This window comes from Onychomys torridus, chromosome 3 (genome assembly GCF_903995425.1).
Source record: "Onychomys torridus chromosome 3, mOncTor1.1, whole genome shotgun sequence".
Classification (NCBI taxonomy): domain Eukaryota; kingdom Metazoa; phylum Chordata; class Mammalia; order Rodentia; family Cricetidae; genus Onychomys; species Onychomys torridus.
Window position 1 is genome coordinate 20,623,302 of NC_050445.1, and position 21,437 is coordinate 20,644,738.

A 21,437-nucleotide genomic window follows, 5' to 3' on the forward strand; every position below is an offset into this window, starting at 1 on the left:
TCTTTGATTGGCTCCTCGCACGCGCCTGCCCGCCCCCTTCTTTGACTGAGCAGACACGCGACTGGCGCAAGGAGGGGGCTGGGAGGGGAGCCGGGGGAGATACACTGGCGCGTGCCGCTTTTTAAAGGGGCGCAGCGCCTTCAGCAACCGGAGAAGCTTCGTTGCACGCGACCTGGTGTGTGATCTCCGAGTGAGAAAGAGGGGGGAGGGTCGAGGAGGAGGAGAAAAAAAAAAAATCAGACATTGCAGAAGAGACCAGAAAGGGTTTTGTTGTTGTTGGGGGCTTTTTCCCTTCTTTGAACTGGGTTGCCAGCACCTCCTCTATCACCGTACCTCCGAGTCATTGCATTGCGATGTCCCGTCTGCTGCATGCAGAAGAGTGGGCCGAGGTGAAGGAGTTGGGGGACCACCATCGCCATTCCCAGCCGCACCACCTCCCGCAGCTACCGCCACAGCCACCTGCTACCCTGCAGGCGAGAGACCATCCTGTCTACCCGGCAGAGTTATCCCTCCTGGACAGCACCGACCCACGCGCCTGGCTGACTCCCACTTTGCAGGGCCTCTGCACGGCACGCGCCGCCCAGTATCTGCTGCATTCTCCCGAGCTGGGTGCCTCCGAGGCCGCTGCACCCCGGGACGAGGCTGACGGCCAGAGCGAGCTGGTAAGAAGGAGCGGCTGCGGCGGCCTCAGCAAGAGCCCTGGGCCGGTGAAAGTGCGGGAACAGCTGTGCAAGCTGAAGGGCGGTGTTGTGGTGGACGACCTGGGCTGCAGCCGCCAGCGAGCCCCTTCCAGCAAACAGGTGAACGGGGTACAGAAGCAAAGGCGGCTGGCAGCAAACGCCAGGGAGCGGCGCAGGATGCACGGGCTGAACCACGCCTTCGACCAGCTGCGCAACGTTATCCCGTCCTTCAACAACGACAAGAAGCTGTCCAAATATGAGACCCTGCAGATGGCCCAGATCTACATCAACGCCCTGTCAGAGTTGCTGCAGACTCCCAGTGTGGGAGAGCAGCCACCGCCGCCAGCAGCCTCCTGCAAAAATGACCACCATCACCTTCGCGGCGCCGCCGCCACCTATGAAGGGGGTGCGGGCGCCTCCGCCGCAGCGGGGGCTCAGCCGGTCCCGGGAGGGGGCCCACGACCCACCCCACCCGGGCCTTGCCGGACTCGCTTCACAGCCCCAGCTTCAGCCGGGAGTTACTCGGTGCAGCTGGACGCTTTACATTTCCCATCATTCGAGGACCGGGCCCTAACAGCGATGATGGCACAGAAGGACCTGTCGCCTTCCTTGCCCGGGAGCATCCTGCAACCGGTACAGGAGGACAGTAGCAAAACATCTCCTAGGTCCCACAGAAGCGATGGAGAATTTTCCCCCCACTCTCATTACAGTGACTCTGATGAGGCCAGTTAGGGAGGCGACGGCTCCGGGGAAACTGAGACAACCAAACTGAGACTTCCCAGCGCGCGGGAAGCCCCGAGGCAAAGATCCCAGCACCCGTTTATTTTTACTGTATGGTGGTCCGTTGTTAGCAACGGCGTGACTTCAGATGGCTGCGACTCTTCCAAACCCCTTCCCTCCTACCTTCTGCTTCCTCTGTACGTAGATACAGTATCTTTATATGTACTTGACGTGGCATCGTTTTATAGTCCATGCTGCCAATACGCTGCTAAAATATCACATCTCCGTCTCTAGTCTGGGTTCATTTATTTTATACCCCCAGGCGTTCATCCCCGTGTGTTGCTCTCACTCACAAGCAAGGGAATTAGTCTAGTCTTTGAAGTTGAAATTCCCAAACGCTTTAAGACCCGCGTTCAGTGCTTTACTGAAGGTGGGCAACTGAGTTGTTAGAACACAGGATCAGATAAGGGTCTCTGAAGAGCATAAACGCCAAGTTTGACTAGTGGACTCAGAAAACACGCACTTCATCACTGGCTGCTGCTCCGCCTCGAAGAAACTCAACTGCCAATTGCAGACTAACTTTTGATTTTAAACTCAGCCACTCATAAATCCTTAAACTCTTTGCAAATGTTTGTTTTTAACAAATGAAAATTAAAACAAAAACATGTAGTGTCAAAGGCATTTGGTCAATTTTATTTTGCTTTGTTAACGTTAGAAAACTTATTTATTATTGAGTATTTGGACCTATTTCTACTTGGGTTTTTTTTTTTTTTTTGCTTCGTTTTTTGTTTGTTTTGTTTTTTGGTTTTTTTTTACATTTTCTACTCGAGATGATTTTATTTTGATTTAGCAAATCCAGTTGCCATTGCTTTATGTATGCTCTTTTACAAATGATAAAATAAACTTGAAAAATACCTGTAGTTGTCACGTATTCTATTTCAGTAAAACGTTAAAAATAATTTGTAAGTGACTCTGAAGAAATGAGGTTATGGGATTTGCTGTCTTGAAGAATATTGAAAACCTAATGCCTTCAGGTAGCATTAGATACACCAGTAAATTGTGAGATCAAATGTGCCCAGCTTTGCAGCATTGTTTGCCTCTGGTGTGGTCAGCATCTTCCAGCCTTCCTACCCCTCAAGTCAACAATCTCTGGGAGAAGGTGGTGACTTCGGTCCCCAGGGCTCTGGTCTTCTCTGTTTAATATCACTGAGATTACCTATTTATTCTCTCACAAAAATTAGCTGAAAACTTTTCAGGTGTACAATATACAGCCCAAGTTCTCTGGTGGGGGGGGGTACCTACAAGAAAGAAAAAGGACCGTGGAAATGAACTTGAGCGGGAAAAGAGGTTAGGTTAGCAATCATTGGTTCAACAATTAGAAGCTAGAAAGTGTGGAAGTTGCTTCAATATTGATAAGTGCCAATCAAGTTTTTTTTTTTCACACTCACATCTTCCAACACAGAACTCATATTTGCCTTTATTTCCCCTCCAGAATAAACCAGTCAAGTACATTCTACAGTCAGCTGCAGAAACTTAAGTGAACTATTACATTCATTCTAGGTTTCCACATGGGGTAGAGTCTATTCTAGGGTTTCAATATCAGAGATCTAAGGAAAACTGTGTAGAGCGTAGAAATTGGAACTTTTACAATGCATTTGACTGGCTAATTTAGGTGTAGCGCTATTCATTAAACTAAAATGTCTAGGATACTCTGTCAGATCAAGATCGCTGAATTTGAAGAATGGGCTAAAGAGAATTCATTGTCTTCTTTACATAACAAATAGAGGGGACCCCATAAAATAAGGGGAGGTTAGTCTGCTGGTTCTCACATCCTGCTCTTATCACCTTGGTACTTGGAAAGTTCCAGAGCCTGCAGCTGTAGAAAAAGGACTGCCGCAGGAAGTGCGGGTTCTCTTCCATTGTGGAAGAATCGCAGAACTCAGGGCGTGGTGATTTTCAGTGGAAGTCTGTCCAGGGAAGTTGAGTTCTGCCAGCCAGCTCACTGGGAAGAGTGGATGGTGGCTCGTGACACTTTCCAGGAACAGGAGAAATGCACCTGCCCTTAGATAACCTTTTGCACCTACTAAGATAAGCATCAGAAATCTTTGTACTGCTGGGGGAAAAAAAAGAGAAAAACAAAACAAAACAACAACAAACCAAGCAATTGCTTTTGACACATTTCCATTTCTCTCTTAATACGCAAACCAGATTTAAAAAAAAAAAAAAAAAGACAAGCATGCTGTGGGGTAAGAACACCAACTCTTATGAGTTTCATAGTTATTTGACTTGGTGTGGTCTTTCCTGGGGTGGGTGTGGTGTTGACAGGGGCATGGTGGTTAGTATTCCCTTACACGATAGATATATAAGAAAGAGGAAAAAAAGTTTTTCCTCCCAAAGAAAATAACCAATTTAAAAACCACCCACATACACTTTGTATCATCCAACAAGGAAAAAGATCTCATCAGTGTTATTTTCATTGTCTCTGAGAAAATAGAAAAGGCACAGGAAGCATCCTCCTTCACTGAGCTTTTTATAGGTAATAAATGTGTAGCGAATCACCTAGTCAGAAAATGCCGATCAACATCCACAGCTACACCTCTATGTTTATGGTCACCAGATCAGGGATCCCACACATTTCTTTTTCAACAAAATGAATGGTCGGTCTAAAGGTCCAGATGAGTTTACTGCTGCTATGGTGAGCAGAACTGCCACCTCAACTCTTCAAGTAAGTAAGTCCTGTTGGATTCTTCTCAGGAGGGAAATTTACCAGAATATCAAACTTCAATTCTATATTATGTTGATGGAAAAGCAACGAAAAATTCTTCTATCTCATCCAGATGAAAACAAAGTCAGACTATTTTGTGGCAAATTGAGTGCTTGGAGTTCAAATTAGAGCTTTAACTTCTTTTCCTCTTCTTTCTTTTTTCCTTTTCTTCCTTCATTTTCCTCTTTCCTTCCTTTCTTTTTTTCTTTCTTTTTTTAAAATTGCTGGCATTTCTTTGAAAGAGATCCACTCCAAGGTCCGGCAATGAAGTTTGCATAACAAACGTTTGGCAGCTCTGGGCTCTTACACACCATTAACAAGCTGTAACATATAGCTGCAGGTTGCTGTAATCTCATTAATATTTTGGAAACTTGAATATTGAGTATTTCTGAGCGCTCATTCCCCATATGCCAGACCACTCCTGCCATGCTGACTGGTTCCTTTCTCTCCATTATTAGCAATTAGCTTCTACCTTCCAAAGTCAGATCCAAGTATCTAAGATACTAGCAAAGGCATCAACTATGTACGCAAGTTAGGCATGCTTAATATCACCCAAACAAACAAAGAGTCAGCGCTTCTTAAAGTAATGAAGATAGATAAATCGGGTTAGTTCTTTGGGACACTGCTGGTGTTTTCCAGAGTTTTCTATACTTTAAGCAGCTTACTTTATAGTCTCTCTTTGCTCTCAGCCAACAACATTTTTATTTGTAGAGGATTTTGGCTCACCACACTTTTGGAAACTTATTTGATTTCACGGAGAGCTGAAGGAAGATTGTCTTTTTGGCAACTGGCAAGTTTAACACGTTCTTCATGGGACATTGCTAAGGGCAGATCTACCAGAAAGGGGGGGGGGGGAGTAACTTCCTCATTCTGAACCAGCAGGGGACCAGGGCTTTCATGAGGTCTTTCTATTGATTACAGAGATTTAAAACTGAGCCAAAAAGTCATAATTTTACGAAAGTGTGTAACATAAATCTGCTCTGCTAACTTAAAAGTTCGCGAAAAAAACATGATCTGCTTCATCTGATCTGCTGCAAACTCCAGTGAGGGACCTGGGAAAGGAAAGGAACAGAGCCCTTTGCCAGCTACAATCTAGACTTGTCGATTGCAGCTTAGGAAATCAGCCGCTTGCTGATGAGAAGTGAAGACCGCGGACAAGGACAGGTGGTAGCTGAAATGTTTGCAGTTCCTTTCTTGAGAAAGGATAGTACACAGGGGAGGGAGAAGCTAAAATATAACCTTGAGTACTTTTCATCTAGTCTGACCACCAAGCTAGCGGCTTCCCTTCGCCTCTAGGCTCCTAACTGGAAAAGGCTGAGAGAGTGGAGAATGGGTTAAATCCTAGGACGCAGGGGAGAGGCAGGGGAGGAGAGAAGTCGGGGGAAGATAAAGGAAAGGACGGGAACCAAGAAGCGTGGGGGTAGTTTGCCGTAATGTGAGTGTTTCTTAATTAGAGAGCGGCTGACAATAGAGAGGCTGGCAGAGACTCCTGGCCCCGGTGCGGAGCGTCTGGAGCGGAGCACGCGCTGTCAGCTGGTGAGCGCACTCGCTTTCAGGCCGCTCCCCGGGGAGCTGCGCGGCCACATTTAACACCGTCCTCACCCTCCCCGGCCTCCTCAACCTCTGCCTCCCCGTGGTAGACAGCCTTGCTCGGCCCCCCACCGGCAGAGTTTACAGAAGCCAGAGCCTCTCGCCGCCCCCCGCACTCGCCCGGGCCCCTCTGGTCCCCAGCTGCGCAGCGGGAGCCGCCACTGCCCAGTGCACCTCCCCGCAACCGCCCCGCCAGAAAAGGAGCTTGCTGAATCCCCGGCCGAGCAAAGCCTAGGGGAGGGGATGGGGGCCGCGGCAGCAGCGGAGAGAGCGCGGGGGCTGTGGCACCTGAAGCAGTGAACCAGCAAGGAGCAGGAAGCCGGAGCATCCCAAGCCAGTGGGGACCAGAAGAGCTCTCCGCCAACCTCCTGGCAGAGAGCTCCGCTGGCTTGAAGATCGAGTCTCCTTTCCACCCCAGGATACGATTTCCTCGCTCTGTGGTACTCTCAACCGTTTTTTTAAAAAAAAACACTGTTACTATCCCGAGTTTAAAGGCGAATAAAAAGACCTTGGTCCACGGATGGTGCCTTTCATCACTTGTCAATCACAGGACCCTCACTTGTCTCTCCTTTGCTTTTAAAGAAGACTGAGGGCACACAGATTTTAGTTCCCTCTACATCCAGGGTCAGCTCTGCTTTTCTTTTTTTGGTCCCAAACAAACTGGAATTCTGTGCCAAATGTCTAAGGAGACAAGACCCCTTCCACAAGTTCACACATTTTCCCCAAGATCAGAGGTTCCTCCACCTGAAGGCAGACCTATACACTCCCAAGTGAAAGTTTGGAGTCACTTTAACAGCTAGGATTCTGACTTGCGGAGTTACGAGATCTGACGAAAGAAGCTACAAGCTCTGTCTGAGCTGCAGAAGCCACCCCGGTGCCTTTCCTCTTCCGGGATACTGGCTGCTAGTTTGGGGTCTTCCCGAGCTAGCCCAATGTCCTGCCCCCACCCCCAACCCCACTAACTCTTGGAACTCGAGTGTTGTTGGGGGGAGGAGTTAGGATGAGGAGGGAAACCTGGATTCCCAAGGCCCTACCTGACGCAGCAATTAAGGAGCAGGCATCATTTTTTTTTTTTTTTTTTTTTTTTTTTTTTTGTTTTAGGAGACGTCCGAAAGCACAGGGCCCTAGCTGTCATGGCACGTCGTTTCTTTTCTTTTCTTTTCTTTTCTTTTCTTTTCTTTTCTTTTCTTTTTTTTTCTTTCTTTCTTTCTTTCGAACCCAGGGCCTTGCTAGGCAAGCGCTCTACCACTGAGCTAAATCCCCAACCCAACACCGGTCGTTTCTTTTTTTCCAGTAATGGCAGCAGACAATATCTCCCCACCGCCCCCCACCCACTCCCTGAAATGTTTTTCTAAGTAGGTGGTGGTGGTGGTGGGGTAACTTTAATCTGCATTTCCAGGTTCCTGTGGGGAATCACATACAAGTGAGGCAGACAGCTCCTAGAACACAAATGTAATCCAGTCTCCAGTGGACTCCTTGACATTGCCTATTTAAATGGACTTGTGCCTTCAAGTTCCTCTTTATCTCATTTACACTTTTTTAGTATGCCCCTACCCCAACGTGAGAAACAAACAACCCGGCTTTTTGGTCTCCAAGCTTTGTTGTTCTCAGGCTATGGGGTTTGGGCAATGTGTCTGCCTAGTGATGGCAGCTGCCTCCAGAGGTAAGAGTACTGGTACAGGATATACAAAGCACTCACCTCTGGACTATCTAACATAAGAGGGTTAGGTGAGGGAGGCTAAACTCATAATTATGAGTGCTTGTAAAAGCAAGGAATAAAGCTCAGGCTAAACAAACTCTGAGATGGGTAGATAGGTGAGGTAGGGCTACCAGGAAGTCCTTGGCCTAATAGACTAAGATCCCATTGCTTTGTGATAATTACAGTCAGAACACAGAGTCATCAGTGTTGATGGAAGATTAACCACTATGATAACTGACAAAATGGCCCTTTGTGTTGATAATGGTAATCAGAAAATACACAGAAGACCAGTCTTAATAAAAGGTGACTGTCGAAGGAAACTGTCATTTTCTTTGATGACTGGTTCTTCTATTTGAGCAACTGTTTCTTAAACATGGTCCTCTACTTCCTCCTCTTCTCTTCAGTGAATGGAATTCAGAAGATAGCAAGGGAAGCAGGCACCATGAGAGATGCACGTGCTCTCTCTCTCTCTCTCTCTCTCTCTCTCTCTCTCTCTCTCTCTCTCTCTCACACACACACACACACACACACACACACACACACACACACAAATAGAGTAGACCTTTTAAATTTTGGAATATTTTAGAATTTAATGAGAATCCCAGAACAAACAATGAAGTTTTAGCCCTTAGGTCATGCTAGCATAAGTAGACATCTGTCAGCCATCAGACTATTTCATTTGCCATTCCACATTGACCCAACATGTACACTTCATTGCTTTCTTTGAAAATAGTGAAGATTTTGAGTGCCTTGAAACCAATAGAGTCAGCCTTAGAAATCAACTACAGACCCAGTTGCTTCCATTTGAACTTGGGACTAGTTATAGTTTGTTCCTTATGAATTCATTAATATAGTACATTAGTAGTTTCATATCAGAAGAAAGAACAGGTTCTAGAAGAGACTAAGTGGGCAGATGTCACAGGTCTGTTCTTAGTCTAGCTTTAGTGTTCTTTCTATTACATCCTCCTGCCTCAAGGTCCTGTTTTGACCCAAACCCTTTATAGCTGCTCCTCCCAGTCTGACTCAAGTCTGTAGACGACACAGATCCCTAAACTCTACCATTATACCTTTGCTCCTAAGAGATATAAAGTACTCTTTAGAGCTAGCAGTGGAACCATCCTTTTGAATTTGATAGACTTGAGGGCACACTTGTTAGAGTAATTTTCCTTTAAGTTTATATCTTTGCCCTCTCATATGAATATAATGGAGTCTTTTTTTTTTTTTTCCGACAGGGTTTCTCTGTTTTGGTGCTTGTCCTGATCTAGCTTTGTAGCCCAGGCTAGCCTCAAACTCACAGAGATCCGCCTGGCTCTGCCTCCCGAGTGCTGGGATTAAAGGCGTGCGCCACCACCGCCCGGCTATAATGAAGTCTTATTTTATATTGAAACCATGTTTTACCTCTAGGAAAAAATGTATCCAATTCTAAACAAACAGCATATGAAATTAGAACATGAGGCCAATGCAGAGAACAAGCGACCGTAGGTGCCCAGCCCCTGCTGATACATCTACAACACAACCTCTACACTCTAGACTCTGGGCACACTTCACAAAAGGAGGGTGGAAAAGTGTAAAAGCCAGATGACCAGGAAGTTTTCTCCAACATTGTGTCTTCTTATGAAACAAGGAAGCTACACCATGAATTCTCAACAACCTGGATGCTTGAACAAGACCTGAACAATGACACAAATCGACATGTCTACCTAGATGACAGAGATCTCATGAATATCACCTCTTGATGAAAAGCTACAAGCATTTCATAACTCCTGGGTGAGGGAGAATTAATCTTTCCTAAGGATGAGGGCCATAATTGTTTTTCCAAAACCAAGTGGTTGGCTCTAAAATCTTATACATACAAGCAACATTAAGCCTGATGTTTCTCTTGGAAGAAGATGTGAATTTACCTGCTACATTTGTAGCTGTGGATTTATTTAGTGATAACATGCATTTTTTATTGGTTTGGTTATCTGAGCTATTCGCTTTTTCCTTTCATCATCCCTGCAAATGAACAATCACCATTGTCCTGGTATTTCTTTGTTCCAAAAGTTCTGTTCTTTGCCTGTCATGTGTCAATTCTCCCTTTTATACTACCTCTGGTGATTGGATTAAGACAGTTCTCGATTTGCTTGTGATTTAGATACTTTCAAGGAGAGCATACAGCGCTGAGCTGAAAATATTTGAAAATGGAATTGTACTTCTGACCAAGCTGCAGGCAGCTGTCTAGGCTGAATTTCAGGCTCAGAGCACCAGATCTAGATGTCTACCTACAGGGCAGTTGCCCCACCCTCACCTTCTCCTTTCATGCACAGTGGACAGCCCCTCAGGGTGTAATTTGAAGCCTTATAGAATTCACACTGCTTAGTGACCAGTCCTGAATCATGGAACCACACCAGCTCCCTGCTTAAACACTGCTCTCACTATACATAGTATGACCTCTCGGTGGTTTCTGATTCCGGGGGGAGGGAGGGACATGAAGCTGTGATGTAAGCTCTTTTCTACTCCACTTTAATCTGAAAATAGAAAAACTCCCAGAGGGATTGTTGTAGACCAGCACACCACTCCCTCAGCAGTTTCTGAAGTGTTTCTCTTCTTATCCTCCATCACATCTATTGCTCATTAGAGAAGGGAGGATTTATTTACCTAGGACAAGGGTGTTGGATTTGGTTCGTGTTCTCTGCTGTGTCGTATACCCCATGTTATCCCGTTGCTCTGAGAGCAAGAGTGTGGGAAGGGATGACTACTCAGTTGGAAGTGCTCATTGGGGTTCTAGAGGAGAAGCAGGTGCACAGTGGAGGCCATTTGGGAGAGTCTCTGATGCCCTTTCCAGAGACTGTAATATGAATGTAATATGTATATAATTAATATAATAACATCTATAATGAGTATAATAAGAATGTAATACATATGTGAGGAGCCTGCCTTCCCTGCCACTGGAGAATAAAGAAAAAAGTTTATCTAGACCCCATCTTCTTCCAGGTGCTGCCCCACCCCAGCCTCCAATCTAGTGAAGAGTCAGTCTCCCTCTCCCTCAAAGCCCTCTTTCTTATGCTTTCTCCCCCTTTTTTTCTAAGTACTTCATGATACATACTTTTCACATCCATACTTTGATTTGTGATCTGCTTTCAAAGGGTCAGCTCCTTGAGATGAGAAACCCCCCCGCCCTAATTGACCAGCCTAGACTGGCCAATATATTCAAGGCCTGTCCTGAATGTGTTTATAGAAGCTATGATCCCATCAACCCTTCTTTCTTCATTTCAGTCATCTCATCTAAAACGGGGCGAGAGGGACCCATCCCAGGCCCCAAATCATTTAAAACTCCCAGCCCTCAGGGGAAAATACATTTTGTTCTGGAGAGCCCCTTCTCACTTGGTGAGGAGTCTTTCTCTCTATACAGCCCTTCCTTCCCCTTGGCTTTTAGTCGTGTTGTTACCTGCTGCTGCCTGCTGTGTCAGAGACTTTCCCCTGCCTTGTACTTCTTTAAATGGTGTAGAAAACAAACTTTATGAAGATACCTAGATGGTAGCAGGATCCTGTTGTCTTGGCCTCCCAAATTCTAGGATTATATATGTTCACACACCACACACCATCTTGAGCAGTTGGCTCTCTGCAATGGACCCACACTTCATACAACGCCTGCCTCACCAGGCTAGCTGCTCTAGCCTGTCTTCCTTTGAGTTTTCTTGCTACATGTGTCCCCTGACTGTGCCTTCTTCTCTACAGGCCTGTTAGCCTTAATCAGCTTTTATTCACCATCGTCTAGCGCTTCCATCCCCATCATTTCCCACTAGTCCTCAGCTACTCCTGGGCTCTTCCCCACTCCTGTATCTTAATGTCCTTCTATTGCTTTTCCTTGACACGGGTTTGAGTTTCCATTTGTTCCCTTCCTTGTCCTCGCCTCTTCAGGTTCCGTTCCTCAGGTCATTCCTTCCCTGTTGGCCCCACAGTCCAGGCGGGACCTGAATCGCCTCTCCCTGCTAAGCCAGCTAGCGCTTGCTTTTGGCAATGGCAAACTATTGCCTGACAGAGTTGTGGAATACTGCAATGCCACTCTGATCAGCCAGCCAGGACTGGAGGGGTGAGGTGGGCAGCCCCAGTTGGAAACCAATCTCCTGTCATTGTGACCCCAAGGCTCTTTCTATATTCTTTCTTCCCTCCCTCCAATTCTCTGACAAAGATACCCAGAATCTGTAGACTTTAGCTTTGGAGGCTTAATCTCAGCGAATCAGCTGGTGATAGTCAGGTCAGCATGGGCCCATCTGTTTGATCAAGCGTTACAGGTCTCTACTTCTTTGCGGTTAGAATTCCTCCTGGGAAGGGCACCTGCTATAGTAACCTTCATTCAATGTTCATCTATGGATTGCTGGCATCAGAGCTCAGCAATGTGTCCTTCCTCGGATTCCAGGGCCAGCCTGCCAGAATACCTCTTCCATGCTCACCTTGGCTGCAGCCCAAAAATTGTGCTGCTGCTGCTCCACCACCGGCCACTAAGATATTATTAGCTCCTCTGGATGCTACTCTGAGACAGATCTCAGTATTTTCTGTTTCTTTCTTCACATATGCTGTCAATGGCCCACTTTCTTTTCTCATCTAAAGAACAAGCAGATTGCCCCCAAAGATATTATCTTGAATCAATGAAATAATTTTAGCCCATGTACATGTAAACTAGGTTTGCAGGACTTTACAAAGAACAATAGAGGATATGACATAAAGGAACTGTGCCCTGGAGCCTGCCCAGGAAACTGATCCCTCCACTGGGCCCTCCTGAATTTTTCAGCAGTTGACTAATTCATCCCTACCTGACAGTGTCATCATCATTTTCTGCCTCTCACACAGCCTAGGCTTCAAATGATCTCATCACTTGCTCTGAAAGTTAAACCACAGAGGAGTAAGGAATTCAGTTAACGTTTGGAGAAAGGGACAATTGCTACTGTAATGTTTGCAGAAGAGGGAGAGCTGTACCTGGGCACCCTCCTACCTTCCCAATGCATGCTCAAGTCTAGAGGTATTCACCAGGACAGCTGGCAAATAGAGGGTTAATCATTACGGGCAATAGTAGATCTTATCTCTTCAGTTTGGTTTATACTGAAGTGCAGCAAAGATTTGTGCTTCAGGAAAGGATGGAACTGTTATTTTCAGAGTGTGGTTGGTTCCATTGATCCATTTCTGAGGAGGTAGAAACATGTCACAAAACATCTTTACCGCTCACTGCAAACAAGCTGGATTTGGAGATTTTTTTTTTTTTCCTGCCACAAGGACCATTTCAGGCTACATGGAAACTTCTTGGGCTTCTACAAGAAGCTAGTATCAAGCCATGCGTGGCATCCAACATCTGTAATCCCAGCACGAGGGAGGCTGAGGCAGGAGATCTCCAGTTTCAGGCAGCCTTGGCTACATATCGAGATGTCTCAAAAAAGCAAAACAAAAATTGTAACACCTGAGGCTTATAAGAATACTAGAGTATCGCAATATTTTTTAAAAGAGAAAATTCCTTATTAAATAAGGCAACATTATTTGGCTAAATGGATGTGTTATTTCTTGCAATGTTTTCCAAACTAGGGTTACCTTTTCTATTTCTACTTACTTCTCATCACAATGCTGAGCTACTCATCCCTGCAGGATGCTCATTTCTTCTTCATATTTGTGGAAAAACAATTCATGGACATTGATAAGGATACACATGCCCTACCTAACTCTGTGTACATGGCTGGCACTGAGTTTTCCAGTTACCAGGACAGCAGGGTTGAAACAGTGTTCTTTCACCAGCCAGTTGACAAAAACTGCATTCATGGTGGCTCTGATACGAAGCAGCATCTGAGGCTGCATGCAGTTCGATCCTGTGATGATTAACTTACTTCCCACTAGTATCTCATGGAGGCTCAGTATCTACTGTCAATATTTTTATAGCCTAAGGCAAAGCCCTGCTTACTTCCTCTTACAAGGGAGGTGACAGGGTTTTTTTTTTTTTTCCTCTCTCTTTTTTATTTTAAGTAGATAAATATGTACTCTACAAATATATTTGATGGAGGTCAGAAGGGAGGGAAGCAGAGCCTAGCAGCTGCTGCTTTCAGACTCATTGTATAGTTAATAATTTCTCTAGATAGTTTTACAGGGTGTAGACTGGATGATACTGGGACACCTGAAAGATCCAGGTCTGAAAACTTTTTCACCAGTTGTTCGTGCACCAAGTCCTTGGTCTTAGAAATCTCTCATGGAAATTTGCCTGAAAAAACGCAGAAGAATTTGAAGATAGTCTTCACATTCAAGAGAGTGGGGATTTATGACATAAAATTGTCATAGATATTAATTGTGAATTCAGTTTTTACAGTTTATATAAACAAAACATAGAAATTAAATCATACTATTATATTCTGTGTGTGTGTTAGTTCATATGTCCACAGGTGAGCGTGCATATCTGTCACTGTGCTTGGAGAAGCTGGAGGTCAGCCTTGATTGTCATTTCTCAGGCATCAGCCATCTTGCTTTTTGAGACGGGGTGTCCTAGTGGCCTGGGGCTCACCTGTTAGGTGAGGCTGGCTAGCCAGTGAGCCCTAGGGATCAGCCTACAGTGCTAGCCTTCTTAAAACCCAAGTTCTGGGGAGCCAGGTCCTCATGCCCGCATGGCAATAACTTTACAACTGAGCCATCTCTCTAGTTCCTGGGTGTACTTCTAAAAGAGATTGATTCTGAGCAATCTTTGGCTCATGGATACACTGACCAAGCAAATGACAAAGAAAACCACAGAAGTGGGAAACACACAATGCAATGAATCAGCATGTCTCAACATAAATTACGGTGTATAGCATTTATCTTTGAGAGTTTTTACTTTGAGAGCATGTCTGTCAAGAGTTAGAGATCCTTTCTGAGTTGATAGTAATATTCTTTTACAAAAACAGCAGGGTCAAGAGATGATGGGAACTGCCCCTATCATATGTGAAGAAGACATGAGTTCAATCCTGAGCATGATAGATAAATAAATAACTAAAGCGGTAGAAAACAAGTCACCAATTCTGAGTTTCATTCCCAATTTTCTCACTGTGTCTGTAGAGCAAAGACTTCAGTTCCTTTGAGCCTCATTAATTATCTATAAAAGAATAAGAAATAAATAAATCTGAACTCCTACTTCATGGGGTTGTTGTATAGGTCAGGAGTAATATAACACTTAAGAATTATGTCAGCATTTATGCATCAGTCAGATTAAACCAGGTTTTGCTCTAACAACAAACAAGAGAAAAATATCAGGAACTTGAGTAACAAAGGTTTATTTCCTTTTCCAACTGGAACTTAGCTGTAATTACATACAGACTTAGAATGGCATAGCAGACACATTACCTCTTCTCAAATGCAAAATGAAAGAAAAATTTTAACTACTTGCAGTTAAGGCACATTGCTTTTGCTCACAATAGTGACCAAAACTACTCACTGGGTCTCATTCCAATAAAAAGAGGCCAAGACAATCCTAACATAACAATATCAAAAACAGGACTATAAGTAACATTAATGACCTTAACAACTGAGGGGGTGCTAACAACAAAGTAAAATAAAATAGAATTTATAAAAAACATACTGGAAATTAAGGCAGACACACTTGAAGACAAAAATCATTCTCCCCTTGTGTGATTTAACTTTCAGAAATAAACTTACTTTATGGTCTTAAATTAAAGGCTATGGGTATTCCTTAGATATGCATAAAGCACTGACCCAGAAATTCTTAAGATGAAGCTTGTCACTTCACTTGTTTGGTTCAGGTCCTAGTTTCATACAGAAATACAGAACCATTTTTATAACATATGATAGAAGCAACAACAATTAGCAACTAATCTTTCTTTCTGTGCTCTTAAGGAGTGAAACCAGAGACAGACATGTGTTGTGTATACCATTAACAGATAACCCAGTCATCTCCAAGGTGAGTCAGTTATGATGAGTGCAAAACTTTGAGGAGAGGTACAAGGGAAAGGACATTCCCTTTTGTAAATGGACATTTCTCTGTCCTGACTTCCTGGTCCCAAATAACTTACTCAGTGGTTGAATATGAATTATAAATGCTTGGTTAAAAGCTCAGGCTTATTACTAAGTTGCTCCTATATTTTAAGTTAATCCATATTTCTATTTATGCTTTTCCACATGGCTACACCTTTATTAGCATAGCATGTTCATCTCCTGCTCCCTCTGTATCTGACTGGCAACTCCTGACTCCTCCCTTCTCCTTCCCATCATCCTCAGTTTGGTTGCCCCACCTATACTTCCTGCCTGGCTAAAGGCCAGTCAGCATTTTATTAATCCAATTCAAGTGACAAACCTTTACAGTATACAAGAGGATCATTCCACAGCCTTGCCCCCATTTTGTCTAATTAAAAAAGAAAGGTTTTAACTTTGATATAGTAAGATTATATACAACAAAAACAGTTATCAAGTAAGAATTACTGTTATAATATCCAGTCTATCTGTATTTGACAAAATCAGAGAAAACTTTTAATTATCCATCCTATCTTGATGAGTCCAAAATTTATCTAATTTACCCTTTTATTATAACTAAGAAAAATTGTATCTATGACTATCTAGTCTTCAATTGCATCAAAGACTCCACAAGGATGAAATGTTACCTAATGACTGGGATACCAGGCTTCCTGGACAGTCACCCAAAATTGCTCTGCAACATTAAGGCATCCATCTTTGGTGTACAGGTCTGTCACCATATCTGACAGCATATCTGACAGACTTTCCTAGGAAGCTGGGAATTTTGAAGGACTGTCCTACCTTGTTTTGGCAAAGTTGAGCAGTTGCCTTTTTTGTTTCCTACTGGTCCAGTTTGGACAGTGACTCAGCAATTGAGGCAAAAGAGGTTTCTTTGCCCACATGGCTAGCTTTTGTCATAAAGGAAACAAACTCCATATGGAGTTTCTTTGATGTCCATTATCATCTCTAAAGTAACTGGTGCTGCCAGAAGTAGATGTGTCTCACTGTTAAAACATTTTACATGCCATATTCTGTAGGTCTTTGAAGTGTTTGAAAATTGCCTATCCATCTGAAATATATCTCTGTATGATCTTGAAAACATACCTAACATGACTATAAATTTGCTATTATAAGTGACTATTAATCTGTATTTTAATTATATATTACATTTTTTAAATGAGCTGCATAAACATAATACCATAAACAAGAGTAAAAATATACATACAGTATAACAAAATTAACCTTAAATTTATATCAATAAAATAAAACCCATGCCAATGTAACATGTGTAAGATTAATAGTTATTTTTTAGATTAAAATAGATGCAATAATCTACCCTTTTATCCTATAATTTCTGTCAACCCTCTTTTTCTTTTCAGAACAAGATCCTTGAATCTAATTTCCATTGTTTAGCTCTTTTTTTTTTTTATCCCCAACAACTTGTAACTAACTCCCCTAAATGATGACAAACATTCATAATTTACTTTTGGGAATGTGGGTATAGTTCTATAGACTACTTCCTGATAATTGGGGGCACTGGTAATCTTTGGGGGGACCTGAAAAAATTTTGGACAATATTAAGTCTTGGCTGGGGTAGTCTGTGAGGCTGCATCATCTCAGCTAGCATTCTTGAGCTGTTCTGGATGCAGAACTCAGAGGAAACTTCAACAGAGGTGCTCTGAAATGTTGGATCATCTGGGTCATCCATTCCCATCAGAGAGTTTTCAAGGGGTCTTCCTTAATCAAACTTCATTTTTCTTAACACAGAATGAATCCACAGCCTCTCAATTCCTGTGGAAATAAAAGTAGAACCTCTTTCCCAAAGTAACATATTTTCTGACTTAAATTTTGAAGTCAATATATTTTTAAAATAGATAGGTAGGTTTAATCCAGCAGCTTTCATAATCAAATCCCTCAGCAGTTATCATTTGTTCATTAGTATTAAAAAAATTAGAGACAACACAATAACGTATAGTATCCAGACTCTCTCTATATTTTCCATCTTTACATGGCTTATTATATTTTTTATTACTCTATTTCTTTTTTAAGTACTTTCTCTACCCTTTTTCTTTTTTCTCCCAAGCCTACATATATTTTTAAACATATTGTAGCCTGTTTAGAGGCTCTTTTTTGTCTGAATCTGTCCTTACTGCACACCTGTAACCTTTTAAATCTACACAAGCCAAAACAAACAAACAAACAAAAAACATTGTGTAACTTAGATCATGGCTTGCTGGTGCTACTTCCTCCCACTCAGTTCCCTGAGAGGCTAATCTCATGATGGTGAGGTACATTTATCACCAGCTCTGGGAGCCATGTTTAATGCCCCATCTGGGAAGTTTCTAGGTCTGTGCCACTACTAAATAGCATGCTGCTGGCTGCTCATAAACACCATATAAGTGTTTGGTATCAGGGCCTCTTAAAAGAGCTGCCCTTTCTTGCCTCTAGCACAGAGCCAAGAAGCTGTCTCTTAAAGGAGCTGTGTTTCTGATCACTGCCATCAAACAGAGCCCACCTGAGAAAAGGTAGCTACCAAAAAGCCATATGTGACTCCATTCTTGTTTATCTAGAATCCATTTTTTAAAGCTTTGTCAGGTTTTATGTGGAAATTTCAGCCACACATTGGAGCACCATATGTAAACAGACAGCTCCCTTCCACCAGCCAGTTCCTGAACACCTGGCAGCTGCTTCCCAAATTACCACTCAGAAGCTTATATTGATTATAAATGCTCAGCCAATAGCTCAGGCTTATTCCTAACTAGCTCTTGTATTTTAAGTTAACCCATATTTCTATTTATGCTTTTTCACATGGTGATATCTTTATTAGCATAGCATATTCATCTCCTGCTCCCTCTGTGTCTGGCTGGTGACTCCTGACTCCACCCTTCTTCCCATCATCCTTAGTTTGGTTACCCTGCCTGTATTTCCTGCTGGCTACTGGCCAATCAACATTTTATTAAACCAATTTAAATGACAAATCTTTACAGTGTACAAGAAGATTATTCCACAGCACCATTTCATCAGATTTGGGCAACTAAGAGAAGTAGCCCAGAAGTGAGGGTTCTTCTCTCTGTCACTACATGCACAGAACTTGCCTAAGAGGAGGAACACAGCAGGAGGCAGAATATGCAGAAAGGTTTGTGTGCACGCACATATATTCTAATTCCGTCATTCATTATATGCTGTCTGAATTCAGCATTCAGAGAATTAGTTATATCCTTCAGCTTTCTGTTTGTGCCAACAAGTTTCTTCCACTTATTTATTGCTCTTGTTTTTGTTTATTTGTATTTTTGGTTTTCCTTTTATTTGTTTTGAGACAGAGTCTCTCTCACTCTGAAGCCCTGTTGAGTCTCAAGTCACTACATAGTCCTGACTTGGCTCAACTGTGTAGCACTCCTCCTGCCATGACTCAAGTGCTGGAGTTATCAAATTGAGTCACCACTTCCAGCACTAAAATACTTTCAATTTTGTTTTATAACCAATTCTATCTGTACAAATAAAGTTTACTCTGAACTTGATGTTCTTCATATTATTCATTCCCTTTATTTTGTGATGCTACAGACTGAAACCAGACCTCTGCATAAGCTTGAATAGCATTCTCCTACTGAGCGATGTTTCCAGTCTTTATCCTTCATTCAATTTCTGTAAACCACCTTGGCCTGAGTCTTTGCCACATAAATTCAATGGTGTCCTGATCAACACAGAAGTGGGTGGTATTTATTGTGATCCAACTCATGGCTGAAAGTATAAGAATCTCAAATTATGTCCTAAGAATAAAATGAAATTTAGAATCAAAATACATAAGGTATTAGCACATCCATTGTTTGCATTGTATGATTTTCTCTATTATTTGAATCAGTTTGGTAAAATGAATATTTAGTTCCATTTATTTATTTTGCTTAAGGCTTGTAGTAATTTGAATGTAATTGGGTCCCATAATCTCATAGGAAGTGGCACCATTAGGAGGTGTACTTTGTGTCACTGTGGGAGTGGGCTTTGAAGTTTCCTATGCTCAGGATACTTCCCAGTATGTCAGTTAACTTTCTGTTGCCTGTAAGCTGTAGGACTCGCAGCTACTCTTCCAGTACCATCTCTGCCTGCATGCCACCATGCTCCCTATCATGATGATAATGGACTGAAACTCTGAAACTGTAAGCAAGCACCAATTGAATATTTTCCTTTAGAAAAGTTGCTGTGGTCATGATGTCTCTTCACAGCAATAGAAACTACTAACTAAGACAAGGTGGCTATTTGGACAATGGAGTTAAGTAACAAATGTAGTAACCAGCATCCTTATTTAACATCTGTAGGAAAGACTATTTTCAATGAAGAAAAATACTTTAAAAATTATATACAATGTTTATAAGTGTATTTACTAATTCATTTAGAAATTTTTCAAAGTTTTTGTTTGTTTATTGAGGCAGAATCCTAATATATAGCCACACTGGTCTCAAACCATAATCCTTCTGCCTCTGCCTACTGAGCTCAGAGATTGCAGGCAAATACCTCCACATTTAGCTCTGATTTTCTGTTAGCTATTCAGAAAGACTCAGCTAGGTTAAGCAGTACTGTGATAAATCCTAAATTGCAGAAAGCATCTGAATAAATTGGAAAATTCCCCACAATCAAATTTTCACACAGCTGACCACAACATTTGGGAAGCAACCTGGGCAGTTCCAAGATGAAGACACAGCTACCAGGGCTTAAAGCAGAAATCCAGAGACATCTGGAGGAAATACTTATAAAAAGACAAGAACAAACCACACACAAAAGCAGTAGGAGACTACAAATCTTAGGTATCAGGGGAGAAATTCCTGAAATGGAATCTAAAGAACAGAAGACAATTGACCAAAGACTTGGTTCAAGGAAAAACCATACAAGATTGACAAAGCCCTAGCCAAACTAACTGAAAGAAAAAGAGACAGAGGGAGAGAGACAGAGAAACAGAGAGATAGACAGAGACAAAGGCAGAAAGGACATAATTAATACAATTAGAGGTGAAATGGGACATGTTCTAGTGAATCACAGTGAAATCCAGAGGATCATTGGGGAATATTCTGGGAATTTATATTCCAAAAACCTGGAAAATCTGAAAGAAATGGAAAAATTCCTAGACACATGTTTACTAAAATTAAACTAAGAAACTATGAAAGGATTGAAATGGTAATAAAAAGCCCTTCATTAAGTAAAAATCTAGGACCATAAAGGGTCATAGCTAAATTCTACTAAACCTTTAAGAAAAGCAAACAGTGCTCCTCAAACTGTTCCATCAAACAGAAATTCCACACTCATGATATGAAGCCAGCCTTACCGTCATATCAAAACTGGAAAACATGAGTTAAAAAAAAAAACAAAACAACAAAACCCTATGGATCAATTTCCCTCATGATTACAGTTGCAAAAATAAACTCAAGAAAAAAATTATTTTATGTGTATTAATGTTCATCTGCATATATTTACATGAACCACATGTGTGCCTGGTGATTGTATAGGTCAGAGGAGGGTTTCAGATCTTCTAGAACTACTGTTACAGTTGTGAGCCACCACGTGGACCTTCTGCAAGGGCAGCAAGTACCTTTAACCATGGAGCCATCTCTCTAAAATCAAGAATGAGACAAAAGTACTAGGATGATTTGAATGAGAATGGCCCCCATAGGCTAATACATTTGAATGTTTGGTCCTCAATTGGTGAAACTGTTTGAGAATTAGGAGGTGTGACTCTGTTGAAGTAGGTGTGTTACTGGTGGGTAGGCTCTTAGGCTTAAAAGCCCAGACCACTCCCTCTCTGCCTCCTATCTATGAATCAGGATATAAGCTTCCAGGTAGTGCTCCAGTGCCATGCCTGCCTACTTGCTGCCATGCTCCTTGGCATTATGGTCATAGACTCTAACCTTCTATAAAAATGAGACCCAATAAACTCTTTCTTTTCTAATTTTCCTTGGTCATGGTGTCTCTTCATAGCAATAGAAAAGTAAGACAGGTACCCATTCTTATTCAATAGAATGCTCAAGGTCTTAGCTAATAATATCTCAGC

At 42.5% G+C, this 21,437-nt stretch overlaps 1 protein-coding gene across 1 annotated transcript; it reads left to right on the top strand.

The window, feature by feature from the left end:
• The first annotated feature begins 353 nt into the window (after positions 1–353).
• Atoh1 (atonal bHLH transcription factor 1) lies at positions 354–1,412 on the top strand. Its single transcript, XM_036180678.1, has one exon. It carries the CDS (start codon positions 354–356, stop codon positions 1,410–1,412), a length of 1,059 nt encoding a protein of 352 aa, XP_036036571.1.
• Positions 1,413–21,437: the final 20,025 nt, after the last annotated feature.

Excerpts from the sequence above, each read along its gene's own strand:
- Atoh1 (XM_036180678.1), top strand. The coding sequence starts at position 354 with ATGTCCCGTCTGCTGCATGCAGAAGAGTGGGCCGAGGTGAAGGAGTTG.